This window comes from Miscanthus floridulus, chromosome 9, assembly GCF_019320115.1.
Source record: "Miscanthus floridulus cultivar M001 chromosome 9, ASM1932011v1, whole genome shotgun sequence".
Lineage (NCBI taxonomy): Eukaryota > Viridiplantae > Streptophyta > Magnoliopsida > Poales > Poaceae > Miscanthus > Miscanthus floridulus.
Genome location: NC_089588.1, coordinates 8,952,725 through 8,970,352, shown reverse-complemented (window position 1 = coordinate 8,970,352; position 17,628 = coordinate 8,952,725). Strand labels below are relative to the sequence as shown.

The window sequence follows — 17,628 nt, the reverse complement described above, 5'->3', positions numbered from 1 at the left end:
GCAAACAGAGTACCAAGACATGATAGATATTATCCAAGGGTAATTTGGTCTCTCTAGCAACTATATATGCAACAATTATTAAAGAATTATTAAAGGTCAAATTAATTTTTTATTTTATTAGGCGCAGTGTTTGGAAAAGTTTCATTTGAGGAACACCACATGAAACATTGCAAAGCGCCACTGGATGTAATCGCACACAAAGTAAGTACTAGCTACATTTATATATATATATATATATATATATATATATATATATATATATATATATATATATATATATATATATATATATATATATATAATTCAATTAACACCATGCATGTTTTCAATTCATCGGATCTTTTTTCTCGTAAAAGTGGGTTCTGAGGCAAGAACAGAGAAACAACTACTACGGATATTATGTTTGCGAGTTCATCATGGCGTACTAAAAAAGAACTCCTAAGGAGAACCTCAAAGTACGTTATATAAATATATTCATATATTCACAATTTCTTATATTGCTCATATATATAAGTAATCATGTGACCAACACATATATATATATATTAATATTTTTCCTTTAACTTTTATTGAGGACTCTATGGTTGAAGTAAAAAGTCATACGACGTGACCAACTGAAAGCAATTCAAGAGGCCATAGCAGGATTTCTTAATGACCAGGTCCTAAACCCCGCCGGCGAGTTCTACAATGACATAAACGAAACATGGAAGTCAAACCAGATGGAGTGAATTTGTTATGCCAGGAATATGATAGAATATACAATGCAAGCTTTATTTATAATATATATATATACATATTATATGTATATAAAATAACGTACAATATATATATATATATATATATATATGTAATATATACGTTAGTTTCATACTTTAGTTTGTATAAAATGTTCGAACATTATAAACGTGTAGAATACGTATATTATTAGCAACGTAGAATGCGTATTCGAAAACCAAAACGAATCATCAATTGAAAATAGAAACAAAAAAGAAAACATTTAGCCCTGTTGGTAAAATACCAACCGGGACTAAAGGGCCGGCCCACGTAGCCAGGCCGGGAGGCCTCTTTAGTCCCGGTTGGTATTACCAACCGGGACTAAAGGTGGACCTTTAGTCCCGGGCGCGAAACCGGGACTAAAGGAGAGGGGCCCTTTAGTCTCGGATTCATGCTCCCAGTTTCAAAATCGGGACTGAAGGAGGTTGAGAACCGGGAGTACAGCCTATTTCTCTACTAGTGTGATAGGTTACCATATAAGTATCTTCGATGATGTGACAATGTTTGTAAGAAAAAAGAGAGAAGATATGAGCTGCATGCTCTTGACACGGTTTCGGACTTTAGATGAGTCATAGAATTAAATGTTTATATGAAATAAAAGAATAAAACTATGTATCAAAATAGATTATTTTATCCTTGTTTCATTATATTCTACGTTCTTAGAAACAACGGTACAAAACTCTCCACTTATAAGAATGACCTTAGAATTAATCTACTGTACATTGAACTCCTTTTTACAACTCACTTTTATTTTCCATAATACCCCACGGTCCCGGTTTTTTATTTCTCATAATACCCTGACAGTTCTATCCATCTATTTTGTTTCTGCCCGTTCGTTCCTCCGCTTAGCCCTGCCGCTCTCTCCAATCTTTTTTGTTTTTTCGATTTCGAGTACCTCCCTCCCTATCGTTCGTATCGTCCGTTTCACCACTTTCTCCACCCGGTTCTCTGCTCTGTTACCCTTTCACTGATATTTTCACCACCAAATCATTGATGTAGTTTTAAAAACAAAATTTATTCTTATTAATTTAAACCTAGATTAGCTAATTAAACTGTGAACTGAAATATTAAGCAGTTTTTTTTTGTCTAATTCAGTCTAAAATAAGGGCGTGTTTGGAATGAAGTATTTTCATGGGAAAAGTAGAGGAAACAAAAACAGAGGAAATTTTTCTAAGAATAGCGTTTGGATTAAAGGATTCTATGGTTCATTTCCTATGAAATACTGTTGCAGGCTTCTCGTTTCAAAGGAAAACAAAAATCCAATCAGAACTCAGGTTTTCTCTTCCTTCACGAAGTACGAGACAACCACGCTGCTTAGACGTTGGGCTAGCTTGTGCACGTCACTGTCCAATCTCTGCTACTTTGAAGCTTGCACTGATAAGTACCCATATTTGCCTAACATGTTACAATTCCTATGTTATAAATTCCTGTGTTTCAAACAGCCTAAATTTTCTGTTCCTGTGTTTTGAAATTCCATAGTTTTTCACTTTTCATCATACTTTATTCCTGCGTTTTTCCTATTCCTGTGTTTTGAATTCCTTCATTCCAAACATGCCCTAAATATATTTCTGTAATCCCAACGAAGGATGCTATGTGAAAAATTAAGAGAGGTTTTCTCTCATAATCATCAACAGATGGACCAGTCACTGACATGTTGTCAACTAACTCTTTACCTAATTTAATCAAAGAGTAGAATTATAGATTTTTATGGGCTCTTAAAGGAAGTGATGGAACTTGATATTAACTGTAGCAACACATAAATAGTACGAAATGATATATTTACATATAAATATTTTTGTGCTTTACAATGGGAGAAAAATATATCAAGGTTGTATTTTAATTCACATGATGCCTAATACCGTTTTGTCATATTATTACCAATATTAATTTATGAGCCCTTTTACAGTACTTGAAATTGCCTCGCGTTGCCTCCCATTGCCTCCGTAAAATATTAATTATCATCGAAAAGGGTACGTTGGTCATTTCACGTGCCTATCACTACTCAGCCGCGCCCACTCCCCGATCCGCGCCCGACGCCGTCGTCCCGATCCGCGCCTGACTCGCCCTCGCGCCGGCCTGCCATCGCCCGCACTCCTGCTCTTACCCTAGCGACCGCTGCCCTGCTCTCTCCCTCCCTCTAGCCGCCGCCAGCGTCGCGACGGCGGCCCAGCCGCACCGCTGCCCCCACCCCCAGCGCGAGGGCCGCGGTGGTCGCCTCCGTCGCCGCCTTCCGCACTGCCCTGCTCTTACCCTAGCGACCGCTGCCCTGCTCTCTCCCTCCCTCTAGCCGCCACCGGAGCCTCGTCGCGACCTTTGGCCCTTTGGGTGATGCTATTTTCTTCATGTATTGTGCTATTGTGCTCACCGTTGTTGGATTTTGTTTCCTTTGTCCACAAGAGGAATTGCTATGGCTCACTTCCTTTGGTGCCCGTGCTGCAGCCAGGCAATAGAGAAGGCCAACCAGCAGATAGTCAATGCCATTGGTAAGCCGATTGTGCGGGGTCCCTGGTACAGTGCTTCCATTGCTGTGAATCACGTGAAGCATTCTGTCTCCTGCACTTTCCCGGTGTCGGGGCCCCAAGGAAATGGTCTTCTCAAGCTCAAGGCTATGCGCTTGGGAGGTGCGTGCTGCTAACTTCTTCACAAATCTATTCCTTATGAGTGAGTTGATTGGACTTGCTAGTATGCTAACATTTTTCTGGTGGCATGTTTATACTTGTAATAAGATATTCTTTCGAATATGTCTTTCAGTCTTTGTGCTACATTGCCGCAATGCATCGAAAAAACTGAACCAATAATTGATGGTTTTTAACATTTGGATGCAGAACGTTGAATATGACTTAGTTTTTGCATTGCATATAAAGTGTTGCAGTAGATGTGTTTGCATTAATGGAAAGGAAAACTATGATACTAATATACATCATTTGCTGACTTAGCCAATTGGTTGCATTTTTTATACAGTTTTGTCATGCCTTGGGCATAGCAGGTATGTTAGTCCATATGCATGACAAATGCCCCAAAATATTACTGTAAAATCATTTGTCAAGCCACATTAATCCAATAAAATAGGTTGTATAACTGATGCTATTTGGGTGACTGAACAAGTCATGTCACAATTTTATCTTGATATTCTTCAAATTTATCTTGACCTTGAAACATATAAGGATGTATACTAGTTTCATTTATTTGGGAAAAAAAATCCAAACCGATGTCTGCACTAGTGGGTACAGCGTTACCACCTACCAGTGTCCACCTGATGGACCAGTTGTAACTTGGCTGGTTACTTTTGGTTTCTGTAGCCATTCCTGATTGGTTTTTAAAATATTAGTGTTAGCTGTTGGCTACCCATGGTGATTAAAGTTCATGAAAGTTCTTATGTAGATGTAATGGTGATTATTTGCCATTTGTATATTCTGACTAATTGATTAAGTGCTTCATGTCATGTTTTTATTCTAGTAGGATGAAATCTTGTCAGAAGATTCATCCAGAAGTTAGCTTTGGCCCTGTTTGAGAATGCTTATCTGAGAGTCGGTTTTAATCTGATCAGAATTTTCTGATAAGCTGCGGTCTAATAAATCTGCAGTCTGAAAAATCTAGGTGTTTGGCAATCCTGATAGTTGTCGATAGATTCTCTATCATGAATGTAAAATGACTTATATGCCTCTAGGCTGGTAATAGATTATTTGTTGATTGATGAATGAGTGAAAGCAACTATGACAAAAAAATTAATTATTGTACCATATAATTTGGATAGAAGTTCAAATGAATAATGGATGAGTTGACATCGTTACCATATATGGGGTCCACTATAATACAATAAAAAAATCAACCTTATCCCAACTGCTGGTTCTCACCACCGATCTCCATGGTCGCAGCGACGAGTTCTCACTTCTGTTCTTCTCCCCAGCGGCAAATCACTCATTTTCTTTCTCATCCAAATCTGATTCTTCAGCAAAAATTCCACCTAGATCAAACGCAGTACCACAGCTTCCTCCACCATGGTCTGTTACAGGGCGGCGGCAGCTCCGATTTTCGGCGGCGACGACATCCAGGAAGGAGGCACAACTCTTGTAGACATCAGATTCCGCAGCTTCGTTGATCTCCTCAGCAGGTTTGTCAACGACGGAGCCACGTATTGGCCATAGAGGGCTCTGGCCCCCCCTTGCCCTGTAAAAAAAAGAGGATATATGCTGCAGATGTGCAAGTCCGCTAGCTAATTTAGCCCACCAGGTGATTGGCCACGTGCAAGTCTGCACTTGGGAGTTGGGACCTGGGCCCTGGCATCAGTCAACATGAGCAAAATAATCCACGGAGTGACCGAGACGGCGGAGGCGACGAGCCGATAGCCGAAGGTCGGAGCACCGGAGCTGTCGATGCCTCGAGCTGGAGTCCTTGGCGGCGGCAGCGGCGGCCTTCCTTGACTCGCTCGTCGGCGGTCGGCATATAAACATAGGCTGCTGTTTTAGAACATGGCAGGCTGCTGAAATTTGAAACTTCAAGTGCAAAGTGAATTTCAATAATGAAAACCTGTGCATCCTAATGAAAGCTTCATTTTTCAGGAGGAAATGTCGGATGATGATTCTTTGCTGGAGTACAGTGAAATTGTTATGAAGATGTTTGGCAGTGAGGACGACGGATTTGAGTTTTATAACAACTACGCTTATGAGAAAGGATTTAGTGTGAGAAAGGAATACTGCGAGTGGGACAACGGCCACAATGAGAGGACCCTTCGGAAGTTTGTTTGCAGCTATGAAGGTTTCCGCGCAGAGAAGGAGGTGAGGAGGGAGATCAAGAAGCGGAGGCCGCGGAATATCACTCGTTGTGGATGCCGTGCTCAACTTGTGATTGCACAGGATCCAAACACAGAGCAATGGTATGTGAAGGATTTCATCGACAAGCACAACCATCCGATGACGGAACCAGACCTTGCTTGCTTTCTGCGTTCACATAGATGAATCAGCGATGATCAGAAAGCAGAGATTGTGCAGTTGCAGATTTCTGGGATCCGCAAACACCAGATAATGGATATTATGGTTAGGCGGTACGGTGGGTATGATAAGGTTGGATTTACATCAAGGGACCTTTACAATTTCTGCCATCGCAACAAGGCGGAGACACTTTCCGGTGGTGATGCTCGAACAATCATCAGTTACATGATAGAATCGAAACGTAGAGATCCTGATTTCTTTTTCCAGTACAAGACTGATGGGAGAGGGCACCTGACGAGACTGCTCTGGTGTGACTTTCAATGTCAGATGGATTATAGAGCGTTTGGTGATGTCATCGTGTTTGATGGCACGTACAAAATGAATCGATACAACCTGACCCTTGTTCCTTTTGTTGGGGTGAATCACCATAAAAGCACGGTTCTTTTTGCCTGTGGAATTCTTTCTCACGAGGATACTGAGTCGTATGTGTGGCTGCTTAGGTCATTCTGTGATGCCATGATTCAGAAGCATCTGGTTTCTATGATCACCGATGGAGACCGTGCTATGCAGAAAGCAATCAGTATTGTGTGGCCGAATTCATCGCATAGGCTATGCGTATGCATATTGAGGTGTGCATTGCGCGTAATCTTCACACCCAGGATCTGAAGGATAAGGTTAGGGGTTTTCTTTATGATCGTTGCTCCATAGAAAAAACTGAGAGGAAATGGATAGCATTCTTGGCAAAGGAGAAAGTTACAGATAAGGACTCGTGGCTGTACTAGATGTATGAGATGAGGGAAATCTGGTGTGCGGCGTATCATGCTGGTAAGTGCTACTTAGGACTGAGGAGCAACCAGCGTAGTGAGAGCCTACACTCTAGGATTCAGTTTAATCTAGATCGGAAAATGACACTGTTAGAGCTGATACAGCACGTTGACCACTGTCTTTCAAAGTTGCACAGTAATGAAGCGTATCTGGACTTTCAAGCAAGTTCTAAGCCATGCTTACAACCATATGCTTCAACTATTGAGAAAGAGGCTGCGAATTTGTTCACACCAAGTGTTTATTTTGGTGATGTGCAGTACATCGTAAAAGCAGCCGATAAGTGTTATTGGATTGAGACTGTAGATGGCTATGATATTGTTGAGTATATTGTTGGAAGGGTTGATAAAGGAGACAAACAATACTATGTGAAATGTGAGATATGCGTTGTTGAACGCAAGCTGAAGGAAATTTCTTGTTCTTGTCTAAAGTTACAGTCCCTTGGAACCCCATGCTCACACATCTTCTTTGTATTGGGTCGTCGAGGAGAACACAAGCTTCCAGACTGCTGTGTTTTGGAAAGGTGGACGAGGGGGGCCAAGCGTGGATTTCCTCCTATAAGGAAGAGCGCCATGTATGACTATTCCGATAGCCTACAGAGGTACCATGAGCTACACAATATCAGTCAAACGGCATCCTTCATAGCATCTCAATCACTTGAAGCATATGGGCGGCTGAAACGCGTTCTTCATGAGGAAGCTGCTATGATCCCTCCAAATGGAGGAGAGAACGGAGGCAAGAGGTTTGGTCCTGTGCTGCCGCAAGCCCTAGATGTTGATTCTATAGATGTCTTTGATCCCATACATGTGCCTGGCAGAGGGGCCCCAAAGAAAAAGTTGAAGTCAGTTTCAGATAAATCTAAGAAGAAATGTACCCTGTGTAAGGGTGAGGGTCACAATCGGCGAACATGCTCCAAGAGAGAAGAGGTAAGCTAAGTGTAATGTTCATCAAAGCAGTATTATCTGAAAGAAGATGTGTGAGCATCTACCCGGCCCAGCAAACCAACCGCAGCCCTCCCTCTCTTCTTTCCACTGCCACGTGGGGCCGGGTGGTCATTACCTTGTCCGAACTCCCGTTCCTCAGTTGACCGAGCTAGACGCCCTCGTCTGATCCGCCATCGCCGGCGTGACCGAGCTTCTCCCTCCCCGCGTCCACCGCCCCCCCTAGATGTACTTCCCAGATCCCACGCCCGCTGGCTGCCAGGCCCAGGCTGCCGCCATCGCGGAGGCCCTCCTGCCGTCCCCTCCTCCTGCTATGCTGCTTCGCCACCGCTGCTCCTCGCCTTCGCCCTGTGGGGCTACGTCCCCTTCCCTGCCCTGGTGCGCGCCGCCGCCGCCTCCCCAATGATGAACCTGACGCCCAGCGCCCTGTGCCCGCGCCCCTGTCGCTGACCTGCAGGGCCCGTGTGTCAGCGGCTCCACGCACAGTGTCGCCTCCTTCCCTGGAGACGGACACAGAGCGGCAACTTCTCCCCAACTCCCGGCGATATGCCTCTGGGCCAAAGCCCACTACCCCTCCCCTCCAACGAACGTGCCCCGCCGCGCCGCATCAACCGGGCGTAGCCACCGCCGCCCGATCCCCTCGATCGTGGCCCCTGAGGTTCCCCGCGCCCGCCCCTATAAACAGTATGCCCAGAGCACCGCGCCGCCACCTTAGAACCCTAAAGGGGCTGCTCGGAGCCGTAGCCTTAGCCCTAGCCCTAGCCCGCCGGCAGCCAGAGCTCGACGTGCCGCCGCCGCTGATCTCCGCCTTCACCGCGTCGCCGGCCACATCCACGCCGTCTAGAGATGAATCCAGGAAAATCATCGGCTGAGAAGAAGATGAAGACGGGAAAATCCATGGCTCTGAAGAAGAGCGCCGAAAGGTGCTTGGCCCCTGACTGCGTGAACTACGTGAACGGAGTCTCTCCATGCCTCTCCCCGAGAGGGAGAGACGGCTTCAGCTGCTGCAACTGCTGGAACTGGAATCGCGGTCGTCGCAATGCTTGCGTGAGCGGAGGATGTGATCTTCCTATCAAAAGGCCCAGGTCACCCAACGAGGTATGTCTGTGGAACGACGAATTTTTAGAGATCTGTTTGTAGTTGAATTGGAAACACATATGCCTGTTTGTTTCTATGCAATCGAGTCCATAGCTCATGCATGCTCTTTTATATGATCCATTATATTTCAGGTGTGCAATCATGAATTCTGCCCTGACGATGGCCGATGCAATAAGTATCTGTGCCGCAACTGCAAGAACAATGTCTCTCCATGCCTAAATCCTGTCGGTGGCATCGACGACCTGTTGGCGTGGTGCTGCAACTGCTGGAGCCATGAGATCCGTAGATGCTTGAATGGGTGTCAGGACTGGAGTGATGAGGAGGATGTGTCAGACCACCAGGTATCTTCTTGCATGGCTGCATGTAATTTGTACTACACAACCCACTTCATTTGACATGTATTAAAATGATAAAATGGATGCCCATGGATTTTGCATCTCCTACTATAATGTCCACTACCAAGTTAGGAAAATGAATGGCCAATAGCTTATCATGTGCTACTATAATGCCAACATGATGGCCCTGTCTTTGCAATCGTCGTAATGCAGGGATGTTTTTCGATTCTCGATTTTGCTAGTTCAAAGTTCTGAATCGGTGGTGAGCAGAAGCTGAGATAATCAAGGCCAATTATAACCATCGCTTCCCAAAAGAACAAAATATAGATCTATGTCCCATAAAGACCAACTTCTGTAAGTAAACTCAATCAATTCACACACCATCCTGTACCAAACAAAAGGGCAATCATATAACACAATTGAACAAACTCTTCTTATGGCACATATGCAAGGAATAATCTTAGAGAACATTTAACATGGTTACTAATTTTGGAACCATAGGGAGACCTAGGATCACAAAAGAAAAACAACACAAAAATTCCAAAACCAAATCTTGGATGCATTAAGTAAAGTCTGTTAAGTTCAATCGACATTGCACACTAACATAGTCAAGATGCTTGGATCTAATAATTGAAAACTATCAAAAATAAATTAATGAAGTGTTGAAAGCTAGATAATGATATCATGACACAAGAAACAAACTATCTAACCTTTATTAGTCAATGGCCCATGTAACCGGTTGAAACCATTTTTGTAACATCACGCTCAAAAGATCCTGATGTCGAAGTTGTGTCTCCATAGATGGAGCCACCACCTATTGATGAATCTCCAAAGTTCCTTGCATACCCATTGGTTGATTGGTTTAAGTTACTGACACCACTTGATCCAACATTCCTTCCATAAACATTGGAACCTTGACCAAAGTTGCTTTCATTGGACCCATAACCAAAGTTTCTAGTACAGTAAACAGAGCAATTATTGGCACCTAGAGCAGGCACATGATGAGGGTTTCCCCAATTCACATTATTGTTCCCAATTCCACTAAGAAGGTCCCCATTTCTAAATGGCACAAAGAAATTAGAGCTTGTGGAACTAGAAGAGTGATTAAGGGCAAAAATACCCCAAAAGGTTACTAACTAGTGAGTCAAACAGTAAACCATTATTTTCATTGACTCCACCATAGCTAACATAGTTGTTGAATCCACCTGAATTTCCATTGTAATATGGATTAAGATGCCATTCACGCTGGATACCACTATTGAAGCTAGAGCCACTTTCAGTACATGGGTTCATCCATGCGTCAAAATTCATTCCAATTCCATAACTACCACCAAAAGATGGATAACCATTATTCCCACCTGATAGAAGACCAAAACATTCATCCATCCTCATTCCATAGCCACCTAATGGACTCATATTGTAATGCTGGGTATATCCATTAAGGAAGCTATTGGTTCTACCAGTTACATAATTGAACCCATTGATAGGAGAGCACATGCTAGGTCTAGGAGACGGTTCCTTAGAAATAGCTCGCTTGACCTCGACCCTCTTACCTTTCAATTTATGGAGTGTCTTGAATAATGCCCTATCCATGGCATCTTCTGAATCATACGTGATGAACCCAAAGCTAATGTAAATATCAATTGTATTGATCAAGAGATAAGTTTCACATATATCCCCAAATCTGAGACCTCACCTCCCCAACCACTGCTGTCAGCCATGGACCCTGAAAAGCAGTAGGGATCAAGACATCATGTCTTAATAAAGTTATCTACCATGTATCCATGTTTCAAATATTAGAAAAGAACAATAGAGCAAACCTCTAGTCATTCCAATGCACTGTTTATGGTTTGTCTAACTTGGGCTAACGGCTTATTTGATGGTTAAATGCAGATGGTATGATTGGCATGGCTATCATCACAGGCGCCTTTGGAGTTGTGGGTCTTGTTGCTGGTGGTATAATTGCTGCGGCTTCTTCGTCATCTAGGACAAGATGAAGATATCTTCTCTCTTGAAGTGAATAAGAAATCAAGACGGGCAAAAGCTTGGTGACATATGATCATCACTTTTGTGCTCAGTGTGAAGGGGTGCTCACTTGTCTTTTTTCCTGTACTTTGCGCGTGAGACCAACCTTGTATTGCGTCCAAACGAGATATAAATGTATTCTTAACAGTAGAGGATGAGGCTCAGGAACATTTCGATTGTTGTACTTTGTGTTGCTGCAGAAGATGCTGTGAGTATAGTAGAATAACAAAGTGCATAATAATACTCTGACCCCGGATCCTAGTTTCCTAGATGAGTTCATTCCTCATCGCCAATATGAAATTGCTGCACTTTACTTTCTGTGAATTTTTTGTGTGGCCTCAAAGCGTTCTGCTTATTGACTTTTTAAGCGGAAAAGGAGCTTTTCAGAACTATCCAATAAACACAAAGGAGAGAATGGTTTGGTTTATCTGAACGTGAGCTTTTCAGAACTATCCAATAAACACAAAGGAGAGAATGGTTTGGTTTATCTGAACGTGATATGGACCTTTTAAAATCTTGTAAAGAATGGATGCATATGCATGAATGCATCAGAATATTTTCGGTCTTTGTACATGTTCTCTGATGAAAGTTCTTTTTTTTTGGGTGGTTGCGGATACACATTCTACACATCTTTCCCAACAAAAGCAGGTTGTTTTAATTTTAATCTTCACTCCCTATCAAGGTCAGCAGTAAGTCCTTGTAATACTCGGAGGTGTCATCAACAATGTCGCTGGTGACCGTGGTCTTGAACCTGACCTTGTATTCCTCTTTGATCTTGTTCATGCCGATCTCGGACCCTGAGATGATCGCCCTAGTAAGTGTGTCCTCATCCGTTCCAAATCCTAAGATGGAGTATCTAATAGCCCGACGAACATAGTACATGTTGAACACCGGCAATTCAAAGCCCATCAACAAGGTTGACAATCTTTCCATCCCAAGTTTACCTCTACAAAGTGCTTCTCCGGCGACGTTATGGCTGGCACTGCCAGCTGAGGCTATCTCGCTCGTGTTACCTTCCTGAGCGGATGACGAAAAAAAACTATTAGTACTGCATTTATAGAGTTACCATTTTACCCTTTATCAAAAAAAAAACTACGAGAATGGAATTACCGCCCAGTCATAATCCCCACATTTGCGGAGGCAATGGAAGGCGATTTTTGCGCATATGGCCCACCGATCATAGACACAGCAATCGCCTCCCGTTGCCTCCATCCCATTGCCTCCCGTTGCCTCCTACCTTTGTTGCCGTCGGATTGGCCGCTCTCGGTCGATGTCAGCCATCGAATTTTTCCCCAATTATTGTAAAAAATTTCTTTGTTATTAAGACCATATTAGCAGTTTTGTGTTGAGTCGAGTGTGGGCAGATTGAACATGATTATTCCCTTGCGATGGTACGTAACAAAGATCATGCTGGTGACTATATATAAACTTTTTTTTATGAAAACTTTATTTTTTTATTTGCCTGATCATAAAAAGTCATCATCTCAAATGTGCCTGGAGTACTATCCCCAAGTCATTTTGCACCCCATTTGAGATTTGACTAGCAGCGCTCTCCAGTTTGTAGGTAGCGGTACTGCAGGTGGAGTAGTATACTACTGCTCCACCAGTTAAGCGGTGCTCATGTCTTGGGCTCTTCAATTTCCGAGAAATTTGCTCTCCTTGTTCTCTGCTTTCTTGTTCAATGTGTATGGTAAGTGAATGTTGCTTATATGTAACACTTTGGTTGCAGATGAGACCGTGATATTTTGATTCATATCATCCCTCGCCTAGGTACACTGAAATTCCACGGCACGCCAAGCCTTGTTTGGCTGCACATTGTATTCACCTCAATCCACTTCAACACACGTGGACTAAGGTGGATACGGGTGCAGCCAAACAATCCCTAATGTGGACGATGAGCGTGGAACATGCAACGATAGGTCATATTTAGGTTGCCGGATCCGACTACCATGGCCCACAGGGACCAATGATGTAGTGCCGCCTGAAGTGCTATATGGAATTGATTGACCATGTCTTAATGTTCATCATCATAAGGAAATAATTATCACTGTAAAACTTGGTGAAGCGTGTTAACCTCTGTAGAGGCCGCATCTACGTGTTATATAGCACCCTGAGCTGACCAGGCGAACGTCTCGTACAGACTACAAACCAACATCCTGAAGATCAGCCAGAGTTTACAACATACTTATGTTATCTATATACTAACAACTAATATCTATCTTGTACAACAAACACTAATGTTGGCCAATGATCAAGTGTCGGTTCTCAGTTTATTACATGATATAAGAGAAACACGGACACACAAATCTTCATTTCATAAAGAAAACCATGGCAATATGTAATACTGGTAGTAACAAAATTCAAAGCACTCCTGAACAGACTTCTCTCCCACTTCCATTATTCATACATGCATGCATTGGCTAATTTTAGTTGAAGCGCCGACCACCGCCTTTGCTTCATGCTTGCTAATCAGTTTGTGTTTGTCTTGCTGTTGCCCATGTAGCAACAAGGACATATACTTTGTCGTACAACTTGTCCGAGAGTCGAAAGCAAGCAATTCTCCAGTTTCTCTTGAACAACAAAACACCAAATGCAATCCATGTACCAACCACGAAGCCGCACCCGAGTCCAAGATAAAAGAATGGTATCCCATAACCTTCTTCAGTTCTTCCCAGGCCACCCTGCTTTGTTGCATGACGCTCGCTCGAGCAATTGTTTTGAAGAGGATGTCCACAAAGACCGATGTTGCCAATGTACATAGATGGATACTCTGCATACAGGGTATCAAGCTGTACTCCCGATGGAATTATTCCTGTAAGATCGTTGTATGATAATTCCAAGTAACTTAAGAACGTCAGATTTGATAGAGTGGTTGGTATTTCCCCTGAAAGCATGTTCCTCGAGAGGTCCAATGATTGCAGTGATCGCATTTCCCCGATCTTCTTTGGAATAACTCCAGTCAAGTGGTTCCTTGATAGATTCAAATTCACAAGTGCATCAAGAACAACTATTTCTTTTGGTATTTCACCGGTTAAGTCGTTTGAAGATAAATCAATGTTCATCATACTTGTGTCCAAAATTCTTTGAATGGAACCACAGCTCAATTCCTGCCCCTTCCAGACCATAGACAAACCATTAAGATGAGAATGAATTGTCTCAGGGTTGTGATAACAACCCATCATGGATGTGTTTGTCATAAATTTAAGATTTGATAGGTAGATCGGCAGAGAGCCTGATATTTTATTATTATTTAGATCCATGTACTGAAGGCAAGAAAGGTTTGTGATGTTCATTGGAATGCTACCAAAGAACTTGTTGTGACTTAATCGTATAACTCTTAATGATGTTAAGCTTCCAATCCACATTGGCAATCTTCCAGTGAATTTGTTCCAAGACAAATCTAGGAAGAACACATTTGTCAAGTTTTGCAGAAAAGATGGGAACTTTCCTGACAAACTATTGTTACTTAAGGCGACAAATTCCATAGATTCCATTACCCCGAGGCACAACGGTGGTTGTCCCTCCAAAAAATTGTTGGATAAGTCCAACACAAATAATTGCTGATATTTACAAAAAGATTCAGGAATATGACCAGTGAGTCGGTTGGAGAACAGAGAAAGTTGTCTTAGATTGGCTGATCTAGTAGTAGAGGGCAGAGGTCCTGACAAGAAGTTATTGGACAAGTCCAAGGTATGTATGTTTGGTGGCAGCGTGGGTATCTGACCAGTTAATTTGTTTGAACTGAGGTAGAGTTCCTGAAGTGACATGGAGCCCATATCAGCCGGCAAAGTTCCGTTGAGTTGATTGTTGGAGATGTTCATGAACCAAACATTTGAAAAGGCATCGGAGAACCATTGTGGAATCCTATCAGCTATACCTGCACTCGAGATATCAAGATAGGTGATGCTCACATTCCACTGAAGCCACCCAGGAAACAGTGGGCCCATCTGGCAGGATGCAAAGTATACATACTCTAATGTAGATGGTGGTTGCCAGTCCGAGCTGATCTCAATCTTGAGGGCATTATATGACAAGTCTATATATTGCAAGCTCCTTGCACTAGCAAAGTGTTCCTCAGTTATCGTGCCATCCAGTTTATTTGTACTTAGATCCAGATGGGTAATATTACTAAGCTTTCCAATCTCATATGGGACATGTCCGTTTAGGTTGTTCCAACGAAGATTCAGAACAACCAAGCTCATGAATTGCCCTATCCATCTTGGTAACATCCCGGTTAAATGGTTCGAACCGAGGTCCAATTCTTGCAATTTGTTGGGTGAACATCGAGGTAGATTCCTAAACAACTCAGCTACGTCACCATATAGGAGAGTGTATTCAAGGTTCAGGACTTCCAAATTGCATAGGTTCTTCAGATCCATGGTCATGCTGCGCACGTTCTTGTCATCATCTTGATAATCATCATCATAATTATTAAATGAAAGATCAAGGACTTGCAGGGATGTCATGTCTCCAAGAGCATCCGGAAATTGACCGTACATACTAGTGGAGCTGAGGTAAACGAATCTAAGGCTTGTTATGTTCCAGAACCAGCTGGTCACCATTGGATGGTGGAAGGAGTTGTCGGAGGCATGGAGCTCCTCGAGATTTGTAAGGTTCAGGTGTGGCAGCGACTGGTTTGCGCTTGCAAGAGAGCAGCCTGAAAGATGGAGGGCCCTCAAAGAAGGAAGCATATTCATGACACGAGGCCAATCCGCTACTGTGCTGAGGTCCATTCCGTCCAAGTTAAGATATTGTATGGAAGGAATGTGTGTTAACCATGAGAGATCCGTCGAGTTCGTGCCTCCCATCCAGTTGGGATTGGAAAGATCTAGATACTGCAGCCTTGACAAGTTGCCAAGCTGGGGAGGCACGCCACCGTAGAATGGTATGCCAGAGAGGTTAAGATACTTGAGATTCTTTAGAGAGCCCAAGAACTCGGGAAGACGACCCGTTGGCCCTGCTAGATCATTCCAGCTGAGGTCAAGGTGCTCTAGGTGATCCAGAGCAAGCAAAGAAGGACTTATCTGGCCGGCCAAATTTTCTGGGAAGGTGCCTCCACCTCCAAGTCGAAGCTCGTGGACGTGGCCAGTTCGGTTGCTGCACCGGACGCCTCTCCACCGGCAGCAGTCTTGCTCGTCGTGGCGACCGTCGTCTCGCCGCCACGAGCTGAGGACGCCGCCAGGGTCGCTGGTGACGCCGTGCTTGAATGCCAGCAGGGCGTCCCTCTCGTGTGGTATGCAGCTCGGGCTCGCTCTGTTACCACCGGCGGCTGGTTGGAGCTGCTGCTGCTGCTGCGTGGCGAGGAACAAGCAGCAGCAGCAGAGCAACACGAGCATGGCAGCAGCTAGGCGATGCATGGTGGCAACCATCGACAATAATGTCGCTATGGTAGATGAGAATGGCAGGATCAGTTCTGGAGTCAGAGTGGATCCGTTCTGGAGCCCGAGTGTTATTATTATAGTAGACGGACGCAGAGGATACAGCAGATCGGTCAACAAACTTGATACTGCAGCCTTGACAAGTTGTCAAGCCACCATAGAATGGTATGCCAGAGAGGTCAACAAACTTGAGGTCGTCGGTCACCTTCCGTGTAGAAGCGGTCAGGCATCTTCCGTGTAGATATAAATGCTGTTAATATTTTCTATAAATGTAGTTAAACTTAAAAGAGTTTGATAAGTACGCATCTCATAACGGACGGAGCGAGTTTACAGTACTAGTTGATTGATTGATTGATTTTCTGGACGCCTAAGGAAAAGCGCCGCGCTGATGGCCTCTGCGTTACACCCCGTCTACGCGGAGAGACAGGACGCTAATTGCTTGGCTTGGGTGCCTCCTCTCCATCTGTTTGTTTCTATGGTCGTTAGCAAGGGTTCCTGTACTGTCTTTTTGTTTACTTAATTAAGGTGTATGTTTATGGTAACAACCACTACTAGAAACTGGGTGTTTGCCGAGTGCTAAAATGTTTGTCGAGTGCATTTTATCGGGCACTCGGCAAATAAGCTATTTGCCGAGTGCTGTCACGAAAACACTTAGCAAAATAATTGCACTTGGCAAAAGAGGCAAAAAAAATACTCGGCAAAGTTTAGCACTTGGCAAACCAGAAAAAAACACTCTAGGCACTCGGCAAAGTCCACATCCGTTAGTACGTGTGTCGTCCGTTAGTATGTTTGCCGAGTGTCCGTTAGTGGAAAACTCGACAAACAAATACACTCAGCAAAAGAGACAAAAAACACTCGGCAAAGGGAGGCACTCGGCAAAGAAATATGTTTGCCAAGTGTAAACATGTGGCACTCGGCAAATAATTTTTTTTCTCTTCTGACCTTGAAACATTTTCTACTCTCCACATACAACATGTGGTATTCCCTGTTAAAATTTGGTATATTTCTGGATCTGTTTGCTATATTTAATTAATTCATTGCATTTCTAGGAATTTTTTGGTATAAGTCAAATTTGAACCGCGAGTGATTCAAATAATAAAATAAAATGAGTAGAAAAATAATATTTATGTTATTGAGTGCAGTGTGAGGCCTTACCCGGGAAATAAAAAGAAATTTCGAACATCTTGGTCAGAAAACACGGCCACGAACGTGTGGGCGATTGGTTTTTAAATTAAAAAAAAAAGCAAACCAAGTCTGAAAATCATGAGATTTGTCATGATGTGATGATATCATATATGGAGGTTGTGGTAAAAAAATTGAGAATGTT

At 43.2% G+C, this 17,628-nt stretch overlaps 2 protein-coding genes and 1 pseudogene across 2 annotated transcripts; 1 reads left to right on the top strand and 2 right to left on the bottom strand.

Annotated features, from left to right (window-relative positions):
- Window positions 1–4,772: 4,772 nt before the first annotated feature.
- Window positions 4,773–6,484, top strand: LOC136479182 (protein FAR1-RELATED SEQUENCE 5-like). The gene is made up of 4 exons (XM_066477129.1): window positions 4,773–4,885; window positions 5,321–5,647; window positions 5,735–6,236; window positions 6,362–6,484. Exons 1-4 carry the CDS (start codon window positions 4,773–4,775, stop codon window positions 6,482–6,484), a joined length of 1,065 nt encoding a protein of 354 aa, XP_066333226.1.
- Window positions 6,485–9,617: 3,133 nt separating this feature from the next.
- Window positions 9,618–11,706, bottom strand: LOC136479181 (heterogeneous nuclear ribonucleoprotein 1-like; annotated as a pseudogene).
- Window positions 11,707–13,040: 1,334 nt separating this feature from the next.
- On the bottom strand, window positions 13,041–16,535 carry LOC136481301 (receptor-like protein EIX2). Its single transcript, XM_066478663.1, has 2 exons — window positions 16,490–16,535; window positions 13,041–16,306 (listed from the first exon to the last, which is right to left on the bottom strand). Exon 2 carries the CDS (start codon window positions 16,290–16,292, stop codon window positions 13,389–13,391), a length of 2,904 nt encoding a protein of 967 aa, XP_066334760.1. The 5' UTR covers window positions 16,293–16,306; window positions 16,490–16,535; the 3' UTR covers window positions 13,041–13,388.
- Window positions 16,536–17,628: the final 1,093 nt, after the last annotated feature.

Coding starts and splice junctions, on each gene's coding strand:
- LOC136479182 (XM_066477129.1), top strand. CDS start 4,773: ATGGTCTGTTACAGGGCGGCGGCAGCTCCGATTTTCGGCGGCGACGAC. Junction 4,886..5,320: donor TTCGTTGATCTCCTCAGCAG/GTTTGTCAACGA, acceptor TCCTAATGAAAG/CTTCATTTTTCAGGAGGAAA. Junction 6,237..6,361: donor CCATGATTCAGAAGCATCTG/GTTTCTATGATC, acceptor CTTCACACCCAG/GATCTGAAGGATAAGGTTAG.
- LOC136481301 (XM_066478663.1), bottom strand. CDS start 16,292: ATGGTTGCCACCATGCATCGCCTAGCTGCTGCCATGCTCGTGTTGCTC.